General features: G+C 45.1%; 1 protein-coding gene across 1 annotated transcript; it reads left to right on the forward strand.

The window, feature by feature from the left end:
* The first annotated feature begins 335 nt into the window (after positions 1-335).
* nfil3-5 (nuclear factor, interleukin 3 regulated, member 5) lies at positions 336-10,088 on the forward strand. The gene is made up of 2 exons (XM_070982663.1): positions 336-596; positions 6,074-10,088. Exon 2 carries the CDS (start codon positions 6,627-6,629, stop codon positions 8,481-8,483), a length of 1,857 nt encoding a protein of 618 aa, XP_070838764.1. The 5' UTR covers positions 336-596; positions 6,074-6,626; the 3' UTR covers positions 8,484-10,088.
* The last annotated feature ends 790 nt before the right edge of the window (positions 10,089-10,878 follow it).

Below are 10,878 nucleotides of genomic sequence, written 5' to 3' on the forward strand. Positions count from 1 at the left end.
CATGCTATTATTGGACCTCTCGGTAACACGGCGCCTGTGTTAAAGCGGCCATGCCCTTGTTGTAAACTCAAGCACTCCCGTGAAAGAGATGGCGTTACATGGTGGGGGAGAGATGGAGATGAAGATGGAGGGGTGGAGAAGAGAGGAAAAAGACACGGGCTGATAACACAAAGAGAGGGGGAGAGAGAGAGAGAGAGAGAGAGAGAGAGAGAGAGAGAGAGAGAGAGAGAGAGAGAGAGAGAGAGAGAGAGAGAGAGGACAAAAACGTGACTAGGCAGCCTAAGAGCTGTTATGCAACCGCTGACCTACTAACACATATTTCTAGAAAGGGAGCCGGAGAAACTGGAGCAAAGTGTCCGGCATCGCACTACACACAGGCAGCCCGAGCCAAGAGGCAGAGACAGCATCCACCCGACCCACTGACACCACCGCAACACACCAGAGCACCGACACGAACGGCAGAAGAAAACTTTTCAGCCTTTTTTTCTTTTTGGGAGGTTTCTTCTAAGAGCACGGGGAAAGGAGGAAACGGGAGCGAGACAGCTTTTGTGTCGGGGAAGCCTGAATCTGTTCCCCCTCCTCCAGGACTTGGAAAGGTATGTTATGCCTGCGCGGACGGCTGCTTTTCGGCTTTTGTCTTTGTTTGTGTCTCCATATGTGCGTGGCTCGGTGTGCTTTCACGCAGAGGTGTTTCGGCTGTGTGTGCTGAGGTGAGGACATGATGCTTATGGCCGGTTATTGTTCACATGGCGGCTCTCGGGAGATCCGCGCGCCCGTGACTTTGAGACGTTTGCGGCTGTTTTTTTGTCACAGTAAACGCGGCGCTCGCGAGGCTAGTGTGCTACTTTATCGCCGGTTTTCTTGTGTTCGTTTGCCTCGATACTGATTGGAAAGATTAAGTTGGACTGGGAAAACGTGGTTGGATATATCCTACGCTATGTGCTCAATGTCAAGGCGAGGTTATTTCCCCTCATGGTGGTGGTATTTTCCAGGGAATGGGGGCAGCTGCCGTGCTCGCTCTGTGTTGTCTGGTCAATGCAGACACACAGTGTGCTGTTAGCTCCTGCACGTGGCATGCTACTGTCTGTATGTGTATGTTTTTTATGTAGGTCACCAGTTTAGCTGCAGAGATATGAGTTCTTCTTTGTGGCTGTTCAGCTCACACAAACAGACTGGACTGAAGCAAGGCTTCTTTTTCACTACCAATTTACATGCAAGATATTCCCAAATGCCACATTTTCAATAAAGGTAGTTGAAAGAGAAAATTTAGATTATATGCAAAAAATGTCATAATCATAATTTTTTTAATAATAGGTAGCCACTGCATATTGCGTAAAAATGATGGGAGTGTTACAGAGAATCTTGGGGGGCCACATGTAATGCAGCAGGCATCTACTAAAGAGAAGAGCAGATTTTTTCCATGCTTACGTATCTATAATACTTCCTTCTCTCCAGATGTGCAAAGCCTTTGCTTCTGTTTCCAGGTTACATCACTAACACATTTATAGATGTTCAAGTTCAAAGGAGAAAAAAACAGTCTCAAAATGTCTGATTCTTATTCAAAGTGAGTCACTGGGTGATTCTTTTTTACTCCTAAGGTGTGTTAATATAGCACAGAGCTTGGCTTTGAGGGAGTTGGAGGGTATGACATAACCAGCACACAGCAGGGAGAAGCAATAAACAGCAGCTCTCTCCCGGGACAGAGAGGCCTGTAATTGATTCCCGTTCACACCCTGCGCCTTCTTCCCATCATTCATTCCCTGATTAACATCAAAAATCCTCACTTTTAAAGCAGATGCTGGTCGGGCTGGGTGGAAGTTGTATTTTAGAAATGCTTTCGTCAGTGATGTAACACAGCTGCTCGACGTCTGCGAGATATTTTTAACTTTGCAGTCTTTCTCCTCCAAGAGAACGCAGAAAAAGCAGAAGTGAACTTGAACCAGATCTATGAGACTTTTCTCGATTGCTACAAAACTTCAAGATGTTGGTTTGACTTTGTTGTGAAATTAGGCATGCAGGATGTGATGCAATGCATGGAAACCCCTGTCTGGCGAAGGCAGGCAGAGTCCTGGTGAGCTCTTAGTCCGCCTGCTGCCAGCTGGTCTGGTTTGCGAGCCGGCTGCATTGCTCTGTTCCAGCCAGCTCTCTGAATATAGGTCAAACCTGTATCTGGGCTAGTAGACGCATGAGATATACAGGGCAAGCTGTGGACTACTTTGACCACTCTGAGGAATATGAGACCACAGATTCAAGCAGACTGCAGCAACTACAGCTACTTGGCATGGTTTTCTGACCTTACTGTCTATTCATCAATGTAGGGATTTTACTTTGTGACTCTGCTGACTGTAGGTAGCTAAAACCTTTGACTTGTAAGTACAGATATGATCATGTTGCATGAAGACTTAAAATGATGAAAGGTCACATGTCACCAGTTGACCCAGTAAGGTTCAAAACACTAAACAGAATATTATGCAAATGTATAAGCATGTGTAGATTTGTACATTTCAGAATATTTGACTCACTCTTCATCAAATTTGTAGCCTTCTCTCAAAAATGTGCATTTATGTGGAACACTGTCGCTAATCATTAGTTAAGGTAGAACAGCTTTTAGTCACATATTACTTAAAGGAAGGAAATGACACACGGCCATAGGTCTCGCTAACTGACCAGGAATGTCTGGATTCCTGTCTCTTAGTTTTGTGCCTTGACACAAAAGCCGTGGGGCAAAATGGAGGCTCCTAGCTGGGGCCCCTCCACGTGTGTGGTGTTGGATGACTTAAAAGATGGAGGAGGGGAAGAGGATGGCATGCGTTTTACTCAAACTTGCCTTAAAGGAGGTCAGAGGTGAAGCATTCCTCCCCAAGCATCAAGTGCCTGGGAACTGCCTCAGAGCTTTTTTTTTCCCCAAAGCTGAAAACACTGAAAACAAACTGCTTACAGTTGCTGCAGCGGATTAATAAATTTTTAATGGAAAATAAGCCTGTGCACAGAGTCAATTGCACAATGTGCCATGGCCAGTATGTCTTTATTTTCTAGCTTTAACCTTAACTTTTATTTAGAGCACAACATGCACAGCGAGGACAGTCAAAGGGGAGATCAGAGGCCATTCACAGCACTACAGTAACCTGTAGCGTCTGCCGCGATGTAATATGCATGCGTTACACAAGCTTTGCTTCACAACAAGAGAAATTCAGAGCACGTACGTTACGAGCAACAACAGCAGCCCCTCCCCATGCAGTCCTCAGAGAGAGCCTGTTATGTGTGAATTCGGCTGCAGAGATGGGTGTGTGCTCTGACGTCAATGCCATCTCCCCATCTCGCACATCTCGTCGTTTTTTTCATCTGCTGCTGATGCATTTTGTTGCATGCTGCGTGAGGTGTTGTCGGGTTTTTTTCTACAGCGAACAGGAGTTAATGTGCCATGAAAATCACTGGTGCTTTCGAAATGTGATTTTGAGGCAGATGACATGTTCAAGTTTGTCTCTTTTATTCTTCCTGCTTCGCATTCGGTAAAATTCCTCTCATTTCCACCAACTGAATTCCTCTTCTCACCCCATCCCTCTCCTGCTTCCTCCCTCCCTCACCTCTTTCTGTTGCTCTATTTTTAGAGTGCACTCTAATACTCTCTTTCCCTCTCCTGCCCTCCCTCCCTTGCAGTCCCACTGACCTATTTTATGGCGCACCGTCAAAGACAGGAGGAGTGTTTACTGCTTAGCGTCGTTTCTAGGTCAGTGGGACAGTGCAGACGTATGCGTGCTTCCTTCCCGCCTGCCTTTGTTTCCCACCCCCCACCCACCCCAAAGTCTTTATGAAAATTATGGGGGGGGGGGTTGTGGCAGACTGACCCTATATTTTTCCACATCTGTTGGTAGCTGTGTCCAAATCCCTTTCTGTTCAGCGTAGCTTTACTCCAGTTCCTTGAGGAAAAAAAAGTAGACAAACAAGAGATAGTAAAATCTTTACAACGGCGCTGAAGGGAAAATTCAGTTTGGAGAATAGCCGGCAGCATATCTAGACTCAGCTCCAGAGTTACAAAATAGCAAACGTGTAAATAAAAGGTTAATTATTCAGAGAGTAGTCAAGCTGTTTCACAGAGACACCCTGTTTCTTGCAACAGGGTCAGTGACTCTGAGGAAAGTGGAGACATGCTGTAAGCAGTCTTTAGAGGATGCTCATTTGATTAAGTAGTTTTGTGATATTGACTTGAGGGTGTGAAGTCACTGGTTTGTGATATGGGAACAGTGCACCGCAGCATAATTAAAAAAGTTGATGTGCATCAGTTTGGTTCAACTCAACCACTTTTGCTCTACTCTCTTTGGGACGTGAGTGTGTTTCTTGCCTCCTCGCCATCACAGTTTCAGTAATGGTAGCAGTTGTTGTGCAGTCTTTGTTCAGGTCTGCTTTCTGATATAGAACATACAGTAAGACCGATATGGTATTACCAATATACTAAATAAATATGAATATTTTTCTCAGTGTTTTTTGAGGTAAGAGTGAAAGAGATGCAGGAAATAGTCTGCATGTATCCACTCCCAGCTGCTTCAATTGCACAACTCAAATTCTTGAGTTCACATAAATATGGGTTTGTACTTGTTTCAACATTTAAGCTTCATAAGTCTGTACAAAAGTTTCTTGACAATTAAAAAACCAGAGTAAGTGGACTGCGGTGAGACTGGTAGGTTTCGAGTTAAATTCCTTTAAACAGCTTTGTGTCCACCAAACTGTAATTGAGCTTCACTGACTCCAGTTTCCAGTATTTAAATAGAAACTGGGTTCCCTGAAAAAGTAGTGGCAATGGGAAAGATGAGGCATGTGATGACGATAAAAGTTCATATTTATGCTACTTTTAGTCCCAGCGTTGCGAATGAAAAGCGACTCCAGAGGAGTCATTGTTACCCACAGGCACAGTGACCTAGATTATTACATTCCATTTGTGTGTGTGTATGTCTTTCTCTGTGTGTGTGTGTCATAAAAGATGTTTTCCTGTTTGTATTGGACTCCAGGGCTCAGTGTAATGATGTGTTATTAATTGCTGCATATTGACTGTGTAATGCTGTGCAGTGAGGGAACTAGAGGAATCAAGCCTAAAACAAGAGCAGATCTACTTATTACATAACGCTGGACTGCCGGCAACATCCGTCCGTGCTGCATTCAGCATTGTTGTTAACTTCATGGCGCAAGTCATGCTGGGTGGGCAAGGCTTCCTGTAAAGCCACGATGTCAACACTGCATAGGGAAGTGCAGCAGCTTGTGGTGTTGTGTAATTTCAGACAGTGTGACGGCTTCCAGAGAAACTGAGACACTGCCTGTGACAGGGAGCCCCCCTCCCCCATACACACACACACACGTGCAGCCCAACACAAATGTATATCTATTCCCATTAGATTAAGATTAAGATTAAGATTAATTAAGACTCTTCAGTCTTGTCCAGTATTCACAGCTCTGATTTTCGTCCGTAATGCATTTTATGAAATAAAATCTAAAAGCATAAATTCTAAATACACAGTACTTATACTATAAGTACAGCATTATACATAGAGTATTGAAATACATCAAGTGCATCCCCGTCCATTCCCTGTCTCCCTCAGCCCTTTATCTGTCAGTCTGCAGAGCCGGCACCAGGTCAGCCTGCTCCTCGTTACGTGATCGTCCTGTCTTACGCAAGAGCTCTGCAGTGGCAGCAGCAGCAGCAGCAGCACATACTGTACAGTATGTTAAGTCCCAGCTACAGCCCTGTGTACTCTTGTGTGCTGCTACTCAGACTCTGCGTCCGCCCTCCTGTTCTCTGTGAAGCCAAGGAAACAAAGGCAAAGACAAACATCACGTAACTGTGGCGGTAATGTCATAGATTTCTGGCACAGGTTCAACTGCAATAAACAGACTGTGTATTGATCTCAAGCCTTAGAGATTACACTCAAGGGACACGCATTAAAACTTTGATCTACTGAAATGTTATGTGTGTGTGTGTGTTTGTGTGTGTGTGTGTGTATGACACAATAAACTACAATGGTTTTATAAATCTCTCTCTCTCCCTCTCTTTCCCACCCTCTCTCTCCTTGTCTCCCTAACCCAGTTAGTGGTCAGCAAACAGCATTACTGAAGCTGGATCCTCAGGGAGCACCGAAGTAGACGGACTGACCTACATCCTCTGTGAGACACTGAGAGAAGCAGGGCAACGGCCTGACAGGCATAAAAACTCTGCTGAACATCGAGGAAGACGTCGATAAACTCAAAATCACCCCCAGTGAGACTCAAGAGACTGCTTTGAACTGTTTGCCAAGACAGCTGGAAGACTCTTTGCTCAAAATACGAACTTGTTTCTTTTTATAGATTCCTCGTTTAGAACACTAGTTCAATGTCTGAGGTTTTTGTGGAGTTCCACCTCTTTTTAATCTTCTTGGCTAATTTTGACACTTGAACGTTTTAATCTTGAAAGATCAGCAACAGAAATCAATGAGGCTATCCCTTCGAGGAGCTCAAATACCTCATCAAGAAGTTTTTGCGGATCCTGCAACATAGGTCAAACTCCTAAGTAAAAAAGCAGAAGGCTCATATAGTTTTACATCTTTTCCCTTTCCCCCTTTGCCCTTTGCTAGAGTTACACTCTGGCCCCCAGCTGGGAAAAAATGGAAAGCCTGAGTATACACATCCCATCCACCAGCAACAAAAATGCTATGGAGGTAGACAATTATTCTAACTACAGCGGGAGCCTCCCATCCCCTGTTCCTGAAGGTGGAGTGCGGATCAGCCGCCAGGCTAAAGGTACCAAGCCTACTGTGACCTGCCGTCGCAAGCGAGAGTTTATTTCTGATGAGAAGAAAGATGCCTGCTATTGGGAAAAACGAAGGAAGAACAATGAGGCAGCCAAGCGCTCACGAGAAAAGCGTCGCCTTAATGACATGGTGCTCGAGAACCGGGTCATGGCGCTAAATGAGGAGAACGTTCGTCTAAAAACTGAGCTCCTTCAGCTGAAGTTGCGCTTTGGCCTCATCAGCACATCCTCCTACATGGAGAAAAGTCAACAGATCTCCAACAGTGCTGCTGCTGCCAACGCTAGTAGCAATGGGAGCAGCACCAATGGCACCCCAAATAGCGCCTACCTCTCAAGCAGCGGCTACTCCAGCGCATCCCAGGTGATGCTGAACTCTGACTCATCTGAAACTGAACAGTCGAGCCGTGGCGACCGCCACAATATGCTCCACAGTTACTCTCCCCGGGGCTCCGTCTCTGACATGTCTGATGGCTCCTCAAGAGACAGCCCAGAACCCATGGGCTACAGCATAAAGAAGGAGCCCTCAAGTATGGAGATGGCCAGACTGGAAAGCAATGGGATTCCCATTGCTAATGGGATGTCCAATGGTATGCCAAGTGGGGCTTACCATGCCAGCCACACTGCTCTGGTTTCTCCTCACCAGCAGAACACCCCATTGGCTGAAAGTGCCATGGACTACCAGCACCAACAGCAGCAGTGCCACATAGAGGCATCCAGTACGACTCCTAAGGCCACTGCTGCACAGAGGAGCGTCATCTTGTATCGCTCCAGCAGCGGCTGTTACCCCATGGAGAACCAGAGGCCAGAGGACCAGCAGTCCCAACAGAGCAGGTCACTGAAGCAAGACCAGCACACGTCAGCATCCATGTTCTCTGACTGCTCAGTGACCATCAAAGAGGTCGCTGAGAAGCTAGAGAGGACAAAGACCATTGACTCACCTCAGTATGAATACACTAATGGTCATGCTGAATCAACACAAGAGCTGCAGCAAAGGTACAGTACCAACACCCAACAACACCATGAGAACCATCATGGACACTACAGCCACCAAGGTCAGGAGGGCAGTCCTCAGCATGCAGAAAGCCACCAGAACCCCTTCGCCCCAGACCTGATCCATAACAGTGAGGAGGGCAAGTCCTCCTTCCCACAGCACAACAGCTACCTCAACACACTGGATGAAGAGCCTCCGGTGCTCACCTACGAGGGAGGCCCCCAAGCCGACGGTTTCTACCAAGAGAGCTCTTCTACTAAAGACACCTCATCCAGTGATGGGGACCCTCGTAGCTCTGATAAGGAGGGCTCCACAGATGATGAGTCCCCCTCCTCGTCCTCCTCAGACATCAGCAGCTACCACCAGAAGGCGGTGGGAGCTGCCGGTTCACACTGCGAGTTCCAAGCTGAGGTCAAAGCCACTGCCCTGCCCCACAAGCTCCGCCTCAAGTACAGAGCTCTGTCCAATGGGGCAGCAGGAGTGCAAGGGGAGGGACCGGTCAACACCTCCATGTCCCCCTCTCCCAATTTGCCTCAGCACCCTTACTTAGCTCTACCCAGCAATCCCCACAGCACCCAGGTAAATGGGGAGAGCAAAGAAGTGGAGAATGAGACTGAGTATGCGGAGCCTCAGATGAGTGAGAGGGCAGAGGCTAAAAAGGACGGAGGGAAGAGGGGGTCCAGCAGCAGCAGGGGTGGGCGCAATAAGAGGCGAGATTAAGGACAAGTGGGGACTACCTGAGCATTTTCCTGTCACCTTGTTGTTGTCTACAACAGACAGACAATGACAACTTTGATTCACATCACCACCTTACAAGACAGAGAAGAAGCCAGTGATCTGTGTGAACTGTTATTAGGATGTGATTTCACCATAAAGTTTCACTGTGTCACCTGCTCCCCATCCCTTTACTCTCTTTACTCCTACCTCCCACCTTTCCCTCCAATTGAAATAATAGATCACTAAACGAGGGAGGGAACAGAATGAAACTCTCCAGAGCTGGAGTCTGGGATATTTCCCTTGTGGAGAATTGAAACATTAGTCAATTATTCATTACTGTAAACTGCCTTGGTGGCTGGCCAGCATTTATTGTGGCATTATGGGAACATTCCTTTGACCAAAGAATACACCTCCTTCCTCTAGCGTCTCCCTTTTTGGCTAAGAGTTACATTCTTCCTCCCTCTGAACACATCTGTACCTTTTCACCCTCTTACCATCTGCACACGAGTCCCCTTCACTTCTGAAGCACTTAGATTGTATATTACTGTGACATATAAATTTGCATATATGGAATATATATTTTAAGAAGAAAAATGTGGCAAAAACAACAAAAAATAAAGCAAGTGGGATGCGAAAGTCATAGACTTTAAAGTTTGTTCTTGTTGAGACACCTTGTACAGTCCCCTTTTGTCTAGAAAATGCCTCAAAGATTTTCTTTTAACTGAAAGTATGAGCCACAACTTGTACAAAAAAAAGTACACCTTTTTTCAGAGTTATGAATCAGATCGGGGGCCTCAGTCTAGTGATCTGAGCTCACTCAGAGCTGTCAGAACAGTCAAGGCCAGTTATACGCATATCAGTCAAGGCTAGGCAGTCACACATTGCTGTTGGCAAAACCTGACAAGCACAAGGAAAGCTTTGTTTGCCAGCCGTTTGACAAAATCAATACATCTTCATTTCCAGACAAAAATGGTCTGTCTAATAGACAAAATGGCTCTCCAAACCAGCAAAGCTGCTCTCTTTTCATAAGGTGCCTCTTTATTGTGTTGTCCCTCGTCCCCACTTTGACCGATGTCTTAACGATCCCACTCACCTCCGCACTGAGTTGTTTTAGCTAGATCATACAGTCTGTACAAGTTTAACTGTTTCACTTCCTGGTGCCTGCCTCTGGCCACTATGTATAAATGTAAAGTTGTCTATCTCTTGTATACTGCTGTCATTATTTTATTATTATTTTATTAATATTGTTATTTTCTATTATATTTGGTTATTATTTTGACTATTTTGTGTATTTTTCTGTCATCCTGTTGTGTGTCATTTTGCTCTATGCTCTTCCTGGTTGTGCTGTGTATTTACCCATGCTGCCCTTTCCCCCAGTTACCATTTGTACTCTGTGTTACCGTATAACCTTTGTTGTTTGCCGAAAGGCTTTCCAAAAATGGAAAAAAACAAAAAAAAACAAAAAAAAAAACAAGAACAGAATAAGGCTTGTCCAGAAGTGATTATGTACTGCTATACTTCATGTGGATATGCAAAATGGTTACAAAAACACTCATTTTTGATTGTGAAAGATTCAAAATGGGGAAAAAATAAAAGGTTGTTGAATTTCTGAATGCCTCTTGTGAACTTTTTGAAATGCATTTATGAAAGTGACACACACATGCACACGCATCCAGCTCGGCCTATTTCTAGCTGAAAACCAACTAGCTGATTCACAATTCACAGACAGAAACCTCCCAGTCTGCCATTACAGCTCAGTGTGAGCCGACACGGCCAGACAAACTTCACCAGTTCACCGCGTTGTCACTTCATGCCGCCTACTGCCAGAAATTCACTGGAATGAAAAAAATCAGAACAACACACAGACTGTGTGGTAGTGCCGTACAGGAGGGAATCTGTTGGCTAAATTAATATTCATGTAATGCATTTACACCGACAGTCACAAAGTACACATGACTGCAATAAAAACCACAGTGTGCACTTCATATTTTACAAACCGGTCAATCTTTGTGAAAACTCTCACAGTCAAGCAGTTATTTCAAGCCGAAAGCAACTGATCGGAAAAAATGGGAACTGGTTAAAAGCAGTCCATTTAAAGAGCTTTGCACAAGGTGGAGAAGTACTAAATGCTCTCATATGACAAAAACTACGCAATTCATTCTCCTTGAATTAATAAAAAGCAGAACAAAACAGCAGTGTTTTTAATTTCGATATAAAAGTCATCATAAAGTTTAAGCCAGTCTCAAATAGAAACAATAGTAAACTGCCTCCTTTTACAGTAACCCAACTTCAAGACCACCTTAAAACCTGCATGCTGAGAAGTGTTGCGTCAAGTAGTTACACACCAGCAAAGTTACATATTTAGCTTTCTGATGCTGATGTAGTCCAGCATTGCTCA

This window comes from Chaetodon trifascialis, chromosome 2 (genome assembly GCF_039877785.1).
Source record: "Chaetodon trifascialis isolate fChaTrf1 chromosome 2, fChaTrf1.hap1, whole genome shotgun sequence".
NCBI lineage: Eukaryota > Metazoa > Chordata > Actinopteri > Chaetodontiformes > Chaetodontidae > Chaetodon > Chaetodon trifascialis.

What these genes read in the sequence shown, in the direction of transcription:
- nfil3-5 (XM_070982663.1), top strand. Translation starts at nt 6,627, where the DNA reads ATGGAAAGCCTGAGTATACACATCCCATCCACCAGCAACAAAAATGCT.